The sequence below is a fragment of the Peromyscus maniculatus genome, chromosome X (assembly GCF_049852395.1).
Source record: "Peromyscus maniculatus bairdii isolate BWxNUB_F1_BW_parent chromosome X, HU_Pman_BW_mat_3.1, whole genome shotgun sequence".
NCBI lineage: Eukaryota > Metazoa > Chordata > Mammalia > Rodentia > Cricetidae > Peromyscus > Peromyscus maniculatus.
Genome location: NC_134875.1, coordinates 137,765,340 through 137,783,540, shown reverse-complemented (window position 1 = coordinate 137,783,540; position 18,201 = coordinate 137,765,340). Strand labels below are relative to the sequence as shown.

At 41.7% G+C, this 18,201-nt stretch overlaps 1 protein-coding gene across 1 annotated transcript; it reads left to right on the top strand.

Annotated features, from left to right (window-relative positions):
- The first annotated feature begins 13,267 nt into the window (after positions 1-13,267).
- LOC102922534 (spindlin-2) lies at positions 13,268-15,328 on the top strand. Its single transcript, XM_006994904.4, has 2 exons — positions 13,268-13,615; positions 14,274-15,328. Exon 2 carries the CDS (start codon positions 14,276-14,278, stop codon positions 15,053-15,055), a length of 780 nt encoding a protein of 259 aa, XP_006994966.2. The 5' UTR covers positions 13,268-13,615; positions 14,274-14,275; the 3' UTR covers positions 15,056-15,328.
- The last annotated feature ends 2,873 nt before the right edge of the window (positions 15,329-18,201 follow it).

Here is an 18,201-nt window from a genome sequence, read left to right as displayed (position 1 = left end):
CTCTGCTAATATGTACAATTTTTGTAGTTATATACAGTTAAATTTAAGTTCAATAATATACTAAATAAGAATGCACATCTACATGAAATATAATAGAAACAGAAAAAATCTCATTTGAAATTATACATGGACATATTAATATTATCATTTTATTAATCAACAGCAAAACAAAAACTGGTAAGAAAGTATAAAGTCTAAGATAGATTCTGAGTTATAATAAACCTTTATGGCTCAGCAGTGGTGATGTATGCTTTTAATCCCAGCACTTGGGAAGCAGAGGCAGGATGATCTCTGTGAGTCTGAGACCAGCCTGGTCTACAAAGTGAGTTCCAGTACAGCCAGGGCTACACAGAGAGACACTGTCTTGAAAAACCAAAAAAAAAAATTAGGTTAAGGTTCAGGATAGAGCAAATATTTAACATCCTCAAGGCCCAGAGATCAATCTTCAGGACCAAAAGAACACCCTTAAAACTTTAAAAGCAATTACATATAATATATATTTGAGTTTTATGGGATTAATGTAAAAATTATATAAGAAAGCAACATCAAAGTTCCTAGATATCCCATCTGACATGTAAAGCATTCATCACTACCATATCCACAGAACAAATAAAGTATGAAGAAACTGAAAATCATCAAATATATTTATAGAGGCATCAGAGAACGAAAATATCAAGGAAATTGCTTCTCCCAAACTGAGAGATAGGCAGATGAATACAGATCATCACAGCTTACTGTGTGTGAATCTCACAAACAGAAACCTTCATTTAGAGTCAGTCCTCATAGGAACACTTTAAACTACAGTTGATGAATTTCTATAGACGTGGTGTGAATGAACCTAAGAACTAAAATTTCTGGTGTCTCAATCTGAAAGAGTCTCTCACATTTTTCTAAGTGTTAGTGTTAGGAGCCACATGAAGATCTCACTATGGGGATTAGGGAAACATACACGGTCTCTGGCCAGCAGCAAAACTTAACATTTTAAAATCTGCCAAACCTTGTTGTTTTAAAGTTCTACAAAATACTGAGTGACTTGGTGTAAAAGAAATGTTCCATTCCACTCTCTCTATCTTTTAACAAAGTGGAAGAAAAATGCTGAATTAAAGTCACTTCCAATTCCTCATATTACCTACAGAGGGATGATAGACCCCAAAATCTAGGATCTCAAGTGGGCACCCCAAGAACCCATACTCCGGTCCAGTTGATGCAACAGCACGAGGTTTATTAAAGCGACTGTACAGACAGGCTAACTCAGCTCCAAAGAACAAGAGTCGCATCTTACTGCAGCCACATGGGTACTTTTAAAGGGAAAACCCACAAAAACCACAAGATTACAATTCCCATACAATTTCATTTCAATTGATTTATGTCTAGAGGCTAACTTCATAAGATCATGGTCTGATCACAGAGTGATCACAGAGTGGGTAGCATGCACATTCTTCCTGAAACCTCAAGGGGGGTATCAGGGTGGGAGTGGAGTTTACACAAAGGTCACAGTGGTCCTTCCTGGAACACTTGCAACTATCCCAGTCACAGTTGAGGGCATCTCTTAATAAAAATCTCTTTACATTGTTACATTGTGGCAGGGGTGATTGAGTAATGATTGAGTCAGCTTGCCCTTGAAACTAGATTTTTAGTTTCTCATTTCCTGGGGCTTGGGGGGTGTAAGCCTGAAGGGTTAGGGTCTTTCAGGGAGAAAATCAATTTGAGGAACACCTGTGAAGGTTGTGACCTATGGATATAAAAACACACAAGACTTCCCATTGCTACCCACCTACCCACCACATCAACAGAATGCTTGGATAACAACATATCACAGGTAAAGAACTGCATCGGACCCTATCTAAGAGACACTGTATAAGGAAAGTCAAATACCTCCCCAACACAAGTACTACGGGTGTTTTCTCTCCTTACATCACTGCTAAGGAAAAGTCATAGAGCTTAACTTATTTCCCTGCAAATCTCTCCTAGCACAGACATACTAAAGAAGTACCTACATAGAAATTTATTCTATCCAAGAAAAGGTATATCCAGATGGACGAATTCTATGAATGAGAGAAAGAGAAAACACCCACACTTATACAGCTAAACAGAACAGCCAGAATCACACATTAAATCCATCCTCTGCCAAGTACATTAAAACTCAGGCAGAAAACCTCCAATTCCAGCTTCCTTTTGTGAACTGAAGCATTTGGATCAAACATAGTGGCCAATTTGTATGTTCTCTGCTAGAGAGCCTGCCTTTTTAAATTGCTGTGCTTAAAGGATAGAGAGACTGTTTTGGAGAATTTTCTGAAAATACAAAGAGCAGGGGGGCGGTCAGCAGCTGTCGTCCCTAGGATCAGCCCACCTTCAAATTAAGCCATGGAAAGAACTTGGCTTACATGCTTTTCCAGAAAATTTTCCGTCATCTATCTATGTGTGATTATGATCTCTAAAATCCAGTATCTTGCGGCCCATGTTTCTCTTTAAAAAAAAAAAAAATACAAACGCTAGTTGAGGGCTGTTACACAGAGAAACCCTGTCTGAAGAAAACTACTACCACCACCACCACCACAACAACAACAACAAAAAACCCCTCTCTAAATGAGTCATAATTCTTCATGGGTATGCTTATCTCCAGGAATAATTACAGTCCTACAATCTCTGTAAGAAAAAAACGAAGGTCTCTGAAACCACAAACAATCCTGTGAGCTGCCTTGCTTCTGAGGTAAATTTTAGCAATCTCCTTTTAGAGGGAGGCATAGGGATGTCTTTGTGTCTGAGAGGGAAAGGAGGACCCCCTTCCTGCCAGTAACTCCCTAACAGAAGCCTCCTTTTTTTAAGGAAGTGCTTCAACAGGAGAATAGACACACCAGCACATCCCTCCCTGGCTTGCTACAATGCTATTTCTTTCTTTCCTCTTTTCTTTCCTTCCTTCCTTCTTTCTTTCTTTCTTTCTTTCTTTCTTTCTTTCTTTCTTTCTTTCTTTCTTTCTTTCTTTCTTTCTTTCTTTCTTTCTTTCTTTCCTTCTTTCCTTCTTTCCTTCTTTCCTTCTTTCTTTTCTTTCTTTCTATACCCCATACTCACCACTCTCTAGAGATAAAGTCCAATAATATTTCATAGGGAAAAAAATGCTGATTGAACCTCTCAGTGCCTGAAAGATAAAGTGAGTAGTCCCCATGCCTTCCCACCTGGCTTGCTTCAGTGATAATTACAGGCCAGAAATGTCCTCACTAGGAGGTTATGAACCTTCTGCTTACTTCAGAAAGGGAGTTAAAATCTCCCCCAAAATGCCCCCCATTCCACTCATCTTTCCCAGTATTCTCTTTCTCTCCACACACCCCCCCATCCCTCCTGTTCCCATCCCCATCCACCTGTAAAATCTCTTCTATTTCCCCTTCCAAGGGAGATATATGTGCCCCTGCCACACACACACACACACACACACCCTCTGCCTTGGGCCCTCCTTGTTACTTAGCATCTTTGGGGTTGTGAACTGTAGCTAGGTTATCCTTCTTTACAGCTAATATTCACTTATGAGTGAGTACACACCATGTTTGTCTTTCTGGGTCTGGTTTATCTCACTCAGGATGATATTTTCTAGTTACATCCAGTTGCCTGCAAATTTCACGATGCTGTTTTTGTTTTTTGTTTTTGCTTTTGTTTTTAATAGCTGAGAAACCTAGTGCAGTGGAAACTCCCTGGAACCTATGAGGGTGACCCTAGTAAAGACTCCTAGTAATGGGGGATATGGAGCCTGAGCCAGCCATCTTTTGTAACTAGGCTAGTCTTCCAGTGGTGAGACTGGAACATCAACCCAGTTTAAAACCTTCAACCTACAATTTGTCCTGCCTGCAAGATGTGCTGAGGTAAAAGTAGTGCAGAACTTGTGGAAGTGACAACCAATGACTGGTCCAACTTGAGGCCCATGCCACAAGAGGGAGCCCTACACTTGATGGATGGACAGGAACCAGAGGCTGGATAGCCCAGAGACCTAGGATAGAACCAAACACAACTGGGAAAAAAAGTCAGTGAAATGATTTCTAATGATGTTCTGCTATACTCATAAATTGGTGTCTAGTAGAGTTGTTGTCAGAGAGGCTTCATCTAGCAACTGGTGGAAACAGATGCAGAGACCCACAGCCAAACATTAGGCAGAGCTCTGGAGCCTAAAGAAGAGGAGGAGGGAGGATTGTAGGAGGCAGAAGAGTCCAGGACACCAGGTGAACACGGTCCACAGAATCAACTGAGCAGGGCTCATAGGGGCTCACAGAGACTGAAGCAATGATCACAGAGCCTGTATGGGTTTGAGCTAGGTCCTCTGCAATTATGTTACAGTTGTGTAGCTTGGTCTTCTTGTGGGACTCCTAACAGTGGGAATGGGGGCTGTCTCTGACTCTTTTGCCTGTTTTGGGGATCCTTTTCCTGTTACTGGGTTACCTTGTCCAGCTCTGATATAAGAAGATGTGCCTAGTCTTATTGTAATTTGTTATGCCATGTTAGATTGATATTCCTGGGAGGCCTGTTCTTTTCTGAAGGGAAAAAGAAAAGTGGTGGATCTAGGGGAGAGAGGAGTGGTGGTGGTCATGGTGGTGGGGGAGGCTGGGAGGAGTGGAGGGAGGGGAAACTGCAGTCAGGATGTAATGTATGAGAGAAGAATAAATTTTTAAAAAGAGAGTTAACGTCTCCTGAAAACTCTTCCTTGGCTTATTCTAGCCATAACTCTGCATCTTCAAATGTTTTCTAGAAGTATATTCTGTGTATGTTGAGCACTCCAACCTTAATAGCCTTCATGTGACTGGTTCCTAAATCATCTACTATTGCATAAGCCTCTTTTTTTGTGTTTGCATTTTTAAGACATGGTTTTTCTGTGTAGCCCTGACTGTCCTGGAAATCACTCTGTAGACCAGCCTTGAACACATAGAGATCTTCCTGCCTCTACTGGGGATTAAAGGCATACACCAACACCACCCAGCCTAATTTTGCTTATGAATGAAGATACAACTTTTCCCCCTTTTATTGAAAATAGATTCTTTATTTATATAATATATCCTGATTTTGGTTTCCCCTCCCTCTACTCCTCCCAGATCCTTCTCACTTCCCCTCCCATCCAGATTCATTCTCTTTCTGTCTCTCATTAGAAAACAGGCTTCTAAGTGATAATAAACTATAATAAAATATTATGAAACAAAACTATCACATTGTGGTAGGACAAGACAAACAAACAGAAGGAAAAGAGCCCAAGCGAAGGCACAAAAATTAGACCACTCCTTTACACATTCAGGAGTCCCATAAAAACACTAAACTGGAAGCCATAATGTTAGTGCAGAGGACCTGGTGCAGACCCGTGCAAGCCCTGTGCATGCTGCTTCAGTCTCTGTGAGCTCATGAGCTTTGCTCATGTTGATTCAGAGGGCCTTGTTCTTCTGGTGTCCTTCATCCCCTCTGGCTCTTATACTTTTTCTGCCTCTTCTTCCATGGGGTTCCCTGACCTCCCACGTGAAGGATTTGATGAAGATACCCCACTTAGAGCTGTGTGTTCCAAGTTCTCCCACTCTCCTCATAATGTCTGGCTGTGGGTTTCTATATTTTCTCCAATCTGCTGCAGGAGGAAGCTGCTCTGATGATGGCTGAATAAGGCACTGGTCTATGAGTACAGCAGAGTATACTATGAGTATAGTATTAGGAGTCATTTTATTACTACTGGTTTTGTCTTACTTGCTTCCTTCCTTCCTTTTCTTCTTTCTTCTTTTTTTATATCAGTAGTATTTGGGTTTGCCCTAGGTACCTGGGCTATCTATTTCTGTCTTGACCAATTTCCATTTTTCATTCAGTAGAGAGTTGCTCAGTTTCTATGAATTTACACAATTGCTGTTGTTTCTGTTGTTGATACCCAACTTTAATCTGTGGTGGTCAGAGAGGGTGCAAGGAGTTATTTCAATTGTCTTGGATCTATTGAGATTTGCTTTGTGTTCGAGTATGTAGTCAGTTTTGGAGAAAGTTCTATGAGGTCCTGAAGGAAGGTGTACTCTTTGTGTTTGGGTGAAATATTCTGTAAATGTCTGTTAGATCCATAATGATTTATAATATCTGTTTGCTCAAGCATTTTTCTGTTTAGTTTTTGTTTGGATGATCTGTATATTGGTGAAAATGAGGTATTGAAGTCTCCCACTATTAGTATGTAAGGATCAATATGTGATTTAAGCTGTAGTAGTGTTTCTTTTATAAACTTGGGTACCCTTGTGTTTGGGACATAGATGATAAGAATTGCAGTGTCTTCTTGGTGGATTTTTCCTTTGATGAGTATGTCGTGTCCTTCCCTATCTCTTTTGATTAGTTTTGGTTTGAAGTCAATTTTGTCAGATATTAAAATGGCTATGTTGGCTTGTTTTTTAGGTATATTGCTTGGAATATATTTCTCAATCCTTTTGCCCTCAGGGGATGTCTATCCTTGATGTTGTGGTGTATTTCTTAGATGCAACAGGATGGATCCTTTTTTAGCATCCATTATGTTAGTCAGTATCTTCTTATTAGGGAATTGAGACCATTGATGTTGAGGGAAATCAATGACCATTGATTCTTGATTTCCATCATTTTGTTGTTGTTCTTGTGTGTATGTGTGATAGCTATTCTTGGTTGTCAACTTGACTATATCTGGAATGAACTATAATCCAGAAATGGAGAGCACACTTGTGATCCAAATCTTGAGGCTGGATGACACATGACTTTAATCTAGACCTTGAGGTTGGAAGGCACACATTTTTTTGTTTGGTTGGGTTTTTTTTTTTTTTGTTGTTGTTGTTTTGAGACAAGATTTCTCTGTGTTGTTTTGGAGCCTGTCCTGGATCTTGCTCTGTAGACCAGGCTGGCCTCGAACTCACAGAGATCCACCTGGCTCTGCCTCTCGAGTGCTGAGATTAAAGGCGTGTGCTGCCGACCGCCTGGCAGGCACACCTTTAATCTGGGCCACATCTTCTACTGGAAGCCTATATAAGGACAATGGAAGAAGAAAGGGTATGTTCTTCATCTGCCTGCCTTCAACTTCGTCAGCACATTCATTACTTCTTTGAGATCCTAGCAGTAAACTAGCTGAGACACCCAGACTTGTGGGATATAGAAGCTACTAGATTCTTGGACTTTCCATTCATAACTAGCCATTGTTGGATTGCAGTCTGAGAGAGAGACAAAGACAGACAGAGAGTGGGAGAGTGGGAGAGAGGGAGAGAGGGAGAGAGGGAGAGAGGGAGGGAGAGAGGGAGGGAGGGAGAGAGAGAGAGAGAGAGAGAGAGAGAGAGAGAGAGAGAGAGAGAGAGAGAGAGAGATTCATTCTCTAAGTTCTATGACTCTAGAGAACTCTGACTAATACAGATTTTGGTACCAGAGTGGTTCTAGAGAAACAGAAGTCTAAGGATGAATCTTTTAAGTATCTGGAATAGGCTTTTTTACATCGCCAGCACCTTCCGATTCTGAAGCCTCTGCAGTCACTCTGTCTGTCTCCTGGGACCGCATATGTGTGTGCGTGCTTTCCCTCTTTTGATCTTACTGCTCTGGGATCACTTATTCCCTGTGTTCTCTTTAGTTGGAGTTTTCATTCTAGCACCTTCTGTAGGGCTGTATTTGTAGATAGACATTACTTAAATTTGTTTTTTGTCATGGCATGTCTTATTTTCTCCATCTATGATGATTAAAGTTTCTCTGGGTATAATAGCCTGGGCTGGCATCTGAGGTCTCTTAGAGTCTGCAGCACAAATGTCCAGGCCTTCCTGGCTTTTAGAGTCTCCATTGGGAAGTCAAGTATAATTCTAATAGGTCTGCCTTAATATGTTACTTGGTCTTTTTCCCTTGCAGCCTTTAATATTTTACTTTGTTCTGTACATTTAATGTTTTGATTATTATGTACCAAGGGGACTTTCTATTCTGGTTCAGTCTATTTGGTGGTCTGTAAGCTTCTTGTACCTTGATAGGCATCTCCTTTAGTTTACGAAAATTTTCTTCTATAGTTTTGTTCAAAGTATTTTTTGGGCCTTTGGCCTGTGTTCTCCTTCCTGTATTCCTATTATTCTTGGGTTTAGTCTTTTCAGAGTGTCCTGGATTTCCTGGATGTTTTTGTGTCAGGAGTTCTTTAGATTTAACATTTTCTTTGACTGAGGTATTTATTTCTTCTATCTTACCTTCAATGCCTTAGAGTCTCTCTTCCATCTCTTGTATTCTGTTCCTAAAGTTTTCATTTCCAGAATACCCTCATTTTGGGTTTTCTTTATTGACTCTATTTCTGCTTTCAGGTCTTGAACTGTTTTCTTCATTTCCTTCCATTGTGTGTTTGTATTTTTATGGATTCATTTAAGGGATTTATTTTTGTCTTTATATATATATATTTATTTCTTTCCTGATGTGCATAAGCACTGTTTTAAGGTCTTTTACTTGTGCTCCAGCTATATTGGAATTCTCAGGGCCTGCTGTGGTAGGATTATTGAGCTCTAGTACTGACATATTATCCTGGCTGTTATTGATTGTGTTTTTATGTTAGTGTCTTTACATCTAGGATTGGGAAGGTTGTAATTCTAAGTGCTAATATCTGGTCTTATTTGGAGGGGGGGGGTGTTTTGTTTCTTGGTTTCTGTTTCCTTTCTGGTTTTTAAGAGGTCATGGTGGCTGTGTGTTGCCTGGTAGGAAAAATCTTCTGGGGTTCTGACAGGTGTGGGCACTGGGGGTTCCAGGTAAAATGTGTTTCTGGGTATTGGGACCTGATACTAGGAATGGAGATGGGTTCGTCCAGTGGGAGAGCTTCACAAGAGCGAGGAAAGCAGAGTATTCCACCAGGACCTACTTAGTCCCCTGGGGAGGAGGCCAGAGAGTGAGGAGAGGCCACAGCAGGAGGTCTGCCTAGAGCTGGGGATGAGACTGGGGGGTTGGATTTAGAGGAATGGAGGGAGAGGTGAGGATCTGCAGTCAGCCTAATTGCTTCCCAGCAGGAGTGGCCTGTAGGTTCCCAGGGAGTGCCTGCTAGAGTCAGGGGCTGGGACAGAGCAATGGGTGTGGGGAAGGAAGTCTAGAGGGGAAGATCTGTGGGATCCACTGGACCTGGGAGCAGGGGGTAGGGAGCAAGTCTACAGCAGGTGTTTTGCTGCAGAACTTGATATGAGATTGGGGAATTGATTTGGAGAAGAGGAGGAGAGGTGAACATCTGCAGTTAACCTACCATCTTCCCTGGCCAGAGTGTGAAAATACATACTTCTGAATCTATAACAAATAATGAAAAAGAGACCTTAAAGCATACAAACGTTCAGTAACTATCTTTCCAGGTTCAACACATACACATGTGAACAATATATACACATCTGCTTTGCATACTCTTTTTTTGTGCATGTTTGAGTAAGTAGAAATTGTACTTTGGATTTAGGCTGTTGTAGATGATAAAAGGGAATAGAACATACGTTTATCACTCCAACCATTCTTGCTATATACCATAGGAACTTCTTTTATCATGTCCTTTGGAAGTCAATAATATAACTCCTTAATTTCCTGGGGTCCCATAACAACAGATTCACAAGAAGAAGCCAGATGGCAGGTAAGATCCTCCAGCAAGTACATCCCCCAGGTATACCAGATTGAAGAGATAGATATATATCAACCCACCTGCACAAAATCTAAGTAGGTTAGGCAAGACACCACAGAGTCTGGACTTCATACAAGGAGGGGGGGGAGGAAGGAAGGGAGGAAGGAAGGGAGGAAGGAGGAAAGGAAGGAAGGAAGAGATGCACCGAGAAGACAACATAAAAAGAGCTGCTAACATCATTTTTCACTTGATCCAAGAAGTACAGAGAGATGTCTCCTGTTTGGGGTTCAGAGATGGATTCAAGTCCAGGCCTTTGACTTAAAACTCGATACTAGAGCAGCCTAGTATTCACACTTCCTTTGTTCTGCTTTTTACTTTTCTGAAGATTTCTCGTTTAACATCTTTGAAAATACATGTATCTTACAATTTATAGCTTATAAAAGTTTAGTGAGTTGGGTTTTTTCTTTCTTGCTGGTGCACAAGATAAAGGTAAAATCCAAATTTAATAGCATACTAAACTTAGTCATATGCATTATATATATCCTACCAGTATACAAGTAGAGAAAGCTACATAACAAACTCAAAATAATTGTAGCGATTATTGACTTTAACAATTGTAATTAACAATGCTTATATTTTGTGTTAATATTATAAGAAATGAAGTTTACAATGGAGGTAAACATTTGATATGCAATTTAAAATATGATTTTAGGTAAATCAATATATGAAAGCTGCCAAGTCTGGGGATAATGATATGAAAAATATATGTGAATAAAAAAGAAACTGCAAAAATATGAAACTATCACATATAATTGGAACACTGTATATCCAAACAAAACAGGTGAATAAGTTCAAACTCACTAACACTTATAAAGTGGAAATGAATTAATGGAACAGGCATTTAGAAACTGTTTTGATAAAAGGTGTTGATTCCCCCCTTGGACTCACAGAGTACCTAGAAGCACTATGAAAACTTGGCATCCATGCGTACATTTGGTATCTGTCTCCTTTACTCTGGCTGCAAGCACAGAGATCAGTTGCTTAAATGTCCAAAGTGCAATGTCCTTAACCTTTTCCTCTTCTGTTACCCTGGACTCTAGAAAAACAACTAAAAACAAAAACAAAACAAAACAAAAAACTTCACAAGATAGGAATCTTCCCAGGTGGGTGAGGGTAATTATCCATGATGCAGAGGCCTGCATTCCTGAAGCAGAAAGAATGATCACGTAGGAACCAGACTGATCTGAAATAATGACAATAAAACTTCTTAAGAATAACTTTCAGAGGCAGGTGAATCTCTGTGAGTTCGAGGCAAGCCTAGTCTACAGAGCAAGTTCCAGGACAGCCAGGGCAGTTACACAGAGAAATCTTGTCTTGAAAAACCAAACTCCCCTCCCCCCCAAAAAAAAAACCCCAAAACTTGTAGAACCAGAACTGAGACAATGATCAACCAGACCACACTTTGACCAGGACTGCTTAATTATAAATGCCTCTTTTCCTCTGCCCAGTTCTTCCTCTATTTGAAGCCAAAATTGATTTGGGGGTCACTGGACCATACTGTCTGTTCATCCCGATGTGGGTATAATGAATAAACCTCTTTTTTGTTCTTTTCACTTGTATTTCTTTAATTGGTACATTGGGATTGCCAGAGCTGAGGGTTTTGCTCTAAAAATTGGGATTGCCTAACTACCATTTCATACTCACAACTTTGGTCCACACTAAAATTGTGAGAACTGTCAAAAGTTCACTATGATGTGGGGAACAGGATAAACATTTAATACTGAATATATAATGTGGTGTGGTTAATTATTTCTCTTGCATATTTTTAAGAGTTAATTTAGAAAATCAGAAGTGTGTATATTCAGTATTTGTTCTTCTAGGATTTACTCTACAAAAACACAGGTAAAAGTACACAAATATATTAATTATAGCATTTTGGGAGGAGGTTAGAATGTAATATGGAAGTCAGACAAAATGCTCAGCGTCCGAGCAGATGTTTGAATGTGTTGTTTCACAGCTCAAGAACAAAAACAACAAGAAAAATAAGATATGTGTGCTGCACAGTAGACTTTGAATAAAAATGTGAAAGATAAAAATCTGAAACAAAAACATTGGATGATAAAAAGCAAGCTTCAAAAGGTAAGTATGATATAAAATTTGCATTTATAAGTTGAGAAATTGGCTGGTTCTAGTAGTGCATGTCTTTAATCTCGGCACTCAGGAGGCAGAGGCAGGGGATTCTCTCTGAGTTTGAGGCCAGCCTGGTTTACAGAGCAAGATCCAGGTCGGCCAGGGCTACACAGAGGAACTCTGTCTCCAAAAACCAAAAATAAAATAAAATAAACTTTAAGAATCTTTATTATTCTCTTTCAGGCTTGCTAGCAGTGGTGATCACTAATAAATAAACAAATAAAATGCTTGCTTTAGAATTCATCAGAGTAGGTTTATGCAGCAGGAGAATGCTATGCTCGATACATGACACTAAGCACTTAGGTGTTAGTTTTTAAAACTGTACAACAGTCACATTCTTTTACAATTTTTATTAAATTTTATTTATTTCTCTATCCATTCATTCGTTTGTTTAGTGTGTAGGTGCACACATGCGGAGGTCAGAGGAGAGCTTCTGGGAATCAGTTCTCTCCTTCCATCATTTGGGTCTCCACAATCCAAGTCAGCTTGCCAGCCTCGGCGGCAAGAAGCCCAATATGCTTATCAATTGGGCAACATGTCTTGGGTCAAAAGAATCGAGAACTATCTCCTGGAAATCTCAAGTTTAGGCTACTGAGAGGAATTATTCTTTTTTCATACAGTGTGAAGAACTTTTCTTCACATAGTATGATTGAAAGTGTTTTGTCATAAAACACAATATCCACGTGGATATACATGTGCATGTGTACCCTAAGAATTTTTGTCTACAAAATTCTTAGCATTAGAGGAGTACAGGATCTGTGCTAGAGGATTAAAAAAAATTACACCTTATTGGTAATATTTGTTTCTACTTTTAAACGATTGAATAAAATGAATGTTAATTCTGAGGGTATTCACTACTTCTCAGAATATTGTCATGTATGTTTTGTATTATTCAAAATATCTAAAATTCTTTTACATATAATTTTTAACAACCTGGTTTGCATAAATGATGGAAGCTCTTTTAAAAGCATAGAAAAAAAGGAAATGTGAGGGCTTATTTTGTGGTGAGGCAAAGGGAATAGGAAAGAGGTGAAGCAGAGTTTAAGTACATTTGAGAATTTTACACATTGTGCATAAAATTCTCCTGCAGCTGGGAGGTTAGTATCCTCAAGAAGATGAGCAATGAACAAAACTTACTTATAAATTGGGTCAAAAGAGAAGACAGAACTGAGTGAGTATCAGGGCTTTTTTTTCTCATCCTAGCTCCACTAGCCTTAGACGACCGGAAAGGCAGCTTTTGCATAAAGAGAACTCCACGAGGCCATGGGTAAAGGAAAAGCGAATTCCTGAAGGATGGAAAGCAGATGCGGTTGGGGGCTTGAAAGTGTAGAGTTGCAGGTGGGGGTGGGGAACCTGAACTGAAGGAGGGAATCCTAGGAGCTGTCTGTGGGAGAGGTGTTGGGTGTGTGTGTGTGTGTGTGTGTGGGGGGGGGGGGTGATCTGGCTCCTGATTTGGCAAAGGGATGGGGACAAGACCACCCTCCCCAGCTTAGGACCACGATGTGGAGTGGGAGAGGAGGTGGCTGAACGGTGTTTGGCAGGAAGGGGCGGCCTCTCGCGGGGCAGGAAGCTACGCTAGGAAAAGAGGGAGGAGACTGCGGTGGCAGCAGCGACTGCTGGAAGCTCTAAGTAGCCCAGGTGCTGCTGCCTCTGACACTCGGGACGAGAGCAAGGAAGCCCAGCGCGGGGACTTCTGGCTGCCTCCTTCTTCTGCCCCGCGGCTTTCCTAGACAGACTCTTGGCCTTGGACTCCTCCTGGCTTTGCTCTCACCAACACTCTTTTGGCTCTTCGCCTGCTGATCATCCTTCACTCCAGGCTCGCAGCGGAGGCAACAGTCTTGTGTCCGATTTGGGCACGTGAGTGCTGCAAACCCAGACAGTGAGCAGGTGAGCACGGGAGTGGGTGCCGGAAAAATAGGTATGGGTTCGTGCTTGGCAGGAAAATTGGAGGGAGTGCTAAGATTTGAGGTGAGGGAAACTCGGAACCGAGATTTGGGGGGCGGGGCACGGAGCAAGAAACATAGGAATCTTATACAAAGGTGGCCAGAAAGAGAGACAGATTCGTGGTGGGAGCTCAAAAGGAAATGGGGTTGACTTGGAAGAAATATGAAGAAGTGAGCACAGACAGAAAGCATGGGTATGGGTAGAAAAGGAGGGATGAAAAGCAGGGGGCAGTGGGTAAGAGACATGAGAACTGCATGGAGGGATATAAAGACATGGGATTGGGGCTCCAAATGGGGAATGTGGAGGCTGAGAGGGGGCAGCTAGGATGACAACGGAGCCGGGAAATGCACAGAGAACCAGCTGCCCCTTGCTTGGCTCTCAAGCGCCACAACTTCCACAGCCATCTCTTCTCTAACTCTGTTGTGTAACCAAACAAGCCTTGAAAGAGGGTAATGCAGGCAGGCATCCAAACATGTTTTGATATAGAATACTGCTACTGGATACATGCATATGGTGCATAGGGACTTCCCAATGCAGAGACAAAAAATAACCTTAATATTGCATAGAATGTTTCTCCCTAGATGCTCTCCTCCTCTTGCAGGTATGAAGTCCCCTCACAAAAAAGCAGCTGCAAGAGAGCAAAGGAGAGAAGCTGTTGGTCACCACGTTGGCTCTACAACCATCAAGAAGAAAAAAGCTGCTCAGAAGAGGCAGAGGAGCAGATCTTCATCCCAGTCCCGAAGGAACATCGTGGGCTGCAGAATTTCTCACGGGTGGAAGGAAGGAGATGAGCCCATCACCCAGTGGAAAGGAACTGTTCTGGATCAGGTGCCTATAAACCCCTCTCTCTATCTGGTGAAATACGATGGAATTGACTGTGTCTATGGACTGGAACTTCACAGAGATGAAAGGATTTTAAAGCTTAAAATCCTTCCTGATAAGGTGTCCTTTTCTCGAGTCAGCGATGTGCGCCTTGCTAATACCATAATTGGCAAGGCAGTAGAACACTTATTTGAGGGTGAGCATGGCTCTAAGGATGAATGGAGGGGGATGGTTCTGGCCCAAGCGCCTATCATGAATGCCTGGTTTTATATTACCTATGAGAAAGATCCCGTCCTGTACATGTACCAGCTTCTGGATGATTATAAAGAGGGTGACCTCCGTATCATGCCAGAGTCCAGTGCATCTCCTCCAGCAGACAGGGAGCCAGAAGGAGTTGTAGATGGTCTGATAGGTAAACATGTGGAATATACCAAAGAAGATGGCTCCAAGAGGACAGGCAAGGTCATTCACCAAGTGAAAGCCAAGCCCTCTGTGTACTTCATCAAGTTTGATGATGATTTCCATATCTATGTCTATGATTTAGTGAAGAAGAACTGTTAGAGTCAAATTTGCATAGTGTGGGGAGGCAAATGTGTAATTTGTAGATGTGCAAGCAATGTTAATTTCTCAGTGTATTAGAAGCCTGAGGGTTTCTGATAACCCAGAATCTTTGCCAGCATTACTGTTGTTTTGTTCTGAAAAATACCAGTCTGTGGATATGACCTGTTATATGTAAAACTTTGTCTTGTGTAAGAGATGAGTATGTTTGGTGGATGGGACATGAAGGAACAGCTGTCAATTTAACCTGTGAATAAAGCACCATTATTATTATAATCAGTCATCTAAATTGAATGGGAATTATCTGGTGTGGTCTGGGGGAGGCGAGGAATTAGAGACGGGACGGACGGGGGAATTTAGAGGGAGGGACTGCTTGGAAGAGGTGAAGAAAAGAAAGGGAGGCTCCCTGGGAGGGCATGGCATCGGAAGGAGAAACATCCAGTTGGGAGGGGAGTGGACGATAACACAAAATGAGATCTTGGGTCTTAAGGAAGGTTCACTAAACTGAGCAGAGAGGAACACAAAGAAGTTTAGAGGAGCTCCAGAGTAAACACAAAAATGCCCTGAGGAGAGGCTGAACAAGGCATAAAACGGGGAGGTAGACGGAGGGCACAGAGGAAGGAAGAAATCGGGGAAGAAGGAATGCCTGAAGGAGTGTTTAGAGAAAGGATTGTTAGCAGGACCCAAGGGGGTTGGGGAAGGCCTTAGGAGAAGTTGAACATCTGGCTACATCCACATCGACCACCTTGGCTCTGCTCCCAAAATCATCATCAGGTATTACATAAGGCAGATGTGGTGGCGGCCTCCTAAACAGGCATTTGGACTAGGAAAACTCCACGAAGGAATCAAGGGCCAGGTTTCCACCTTTACGTCACCTTTCATTTAGGGAGTCTGTGTCATAACTCCAAGCAGAACCTCCACTTTCCAGCCCAGACACAGTGGCACACCGCTTCTGAGGCTCTGGCCTGTGGGTCATCTCTTTGTCTTTCCAGAGGACACGGTCCTGACTCATTTTCCGTATGTGGGGCAAACAAGACTTCTGAAGAATGAGTTAGAGGTTCACGAAATTTACGAGATGCGATCATGAGTTTAGAACATTCTTTATCTGGAAAGAAACCCTGCCCAACTGGTATAAGAGTCCTATCACTGCTGACCCCGGGATAGAAGCCTCTCTCTCTCCACACCCTCAGGACAAGCACCTGGTAATTGAGCCTAATTTCTCTCCACAAAATGGGCAGGCCCAGGCTTTCCATTCTTCTGTCTGTCACAGCTGCCTATACACAGGTAGCTTCATTTTGTGAGCCAGCAGAAAGAGAGGCCTCCATTCTGGAGAGATCTCTCCCACGAAGCCTGTGGCCCCTGACTCCTTTTTTTGGTACCTCGTGGCCAAGCTGTGCCCACTTAAACTCACGGTGAACAGTGGTGGATGTCCTTGCAGCTGTTTGTTTGCAGCTGATCAGCTGATAAGAAACTCTGGGCTATAGGGCTGGGTATTGTGACTTTTTGTAACGAATCCCTTCAGATGTATATTGTGGTGTGGATGGGTTGTAGTTGGTGAGTACAAGAAACAGTCATCTCAGTAAAAAATCCCTCAGAACTATGGTGTCCAAAGCACTGGTCTCTGTCCAGTTCCTTTTTATAACCTCTGTTTTGTCTATGCTGACCAGGCATACATAACAGAGTAAGCAAGGAACTTAACTCTGGGGACTGAAAGAACATTCTAGCAGACTCTGAGCAGAGGCTGGTTGCCTGAAGAATTACAGAAGACAAGCTCACCTCACCAGAGCAGAGTTCAGTTTTCTTTCCTACATGACATAACTTTGTGGAGCCAATACCAGCAGCATATTACCCAGGGACCACTTTCATGTAGCTTCTTTGTTTTATCTGGTGTTCAAGTTTTATTATTTTCTATTGAAATACAAGCGTTTTAGTTTTTCTAAGAGTTTACACAGTGTACGTTCATTTCTGGACTGCCCTGAAAATTGAATGAAAGAAACAGGCACAATGATTGGGACTCACATTCCAATAAAGACACAAGTAGCTGACTAGGAGGGTTCAAGCCCACTTGAGGTCCAGAATGTTCCCATTGTCCACTCCTCCAGTTGTCCGTTTCATTCTGATAAAAACACACATTTGTTGCCCGGAGGTATCTGCATTTGTAACTTTGAGGCTAGACCCACACAAATCTGCTGTCTTGGTTCACTTGTTTTATCTTCTTCCCACAAATATTTACTTTGGGTGGGCTCTGGCACTTGTCTAGACAGGCACTGATGCAGCAATGAACAAATAAAGTAAATTAAAAAGGTTCCTAACCTCTTGGGGCTTTCCTATTAGTGTGGAAGCTAGGCAGTAGCCAAGCAAAGTCCATAATAAAGCGTCATTGGCCATGTACTAAGGAGGGAAACGGAAATGAAATTCTAGAGCAGATAATTTTAGAGGGAGATGGTAGCTAGAGAAGGCTACATGGAACACTTGGCTTTTGAGCAAAAACATGAAGGTAGTGTGAAAAGTGGCTCGCAGTAGTGGCCAGGGGAATGTGCATTCTAGAATTGCTCCTGGGCCAGAGAAACCTTGGCATGTTTGAGAAGAAACAGGCAGGATGGCAGCGTGGCTGTGACAGAGAGGGAAGTGGAGAGCTGTGGGAAGTGAGACTAAAAAAGTCACGGTGGCTGAGGAGTCAGAAGGTCTAGAGCCCTGCAGGTTGCCATCTCTACCATGGAATGGTTTTTACCCGAGTGAAAGGGGAAGTTGTTCAAGAAGTTGAAACCCTAGAATATCATGGTTTGTGTTATATTTTAACAAGATTATTTTGGCAGTTCCAGAGAACACTCTATAAGCACTTGGGAATTAGAGCAGGGGAATAAAATATACAAGTAGACCATAGCAAGTGACCTAGAATTACAGCAACACATAGGAAACCTTAGCCATAGACCTGGCATTTCATGTGATTAATGAAAATTATTCTGTTCAATAAGTGGTACTAGATTAATTTGTTATCCCTATGACAAAATAAAACACCTTTATACCTTATAAAATTAATTCCAAATGGATCCTATTAATACCCAAATAAGAGAAGCAACATATATAAAACATTTAGAAGGCATTATAAGAGAATGTTTAACTTTGAGCTTTGAAAGTAGGTAAGTACT

Excerpts from the sequence above, each read along its gene's own strand:
- LOC102922534 (XM_006994904.4), top strand. The coding sequence starts at position 14,276 with ATGAAGTCCCCTCACAAAAAAGCAGCTGCAAGAGAGCAAAGGAGAGAA.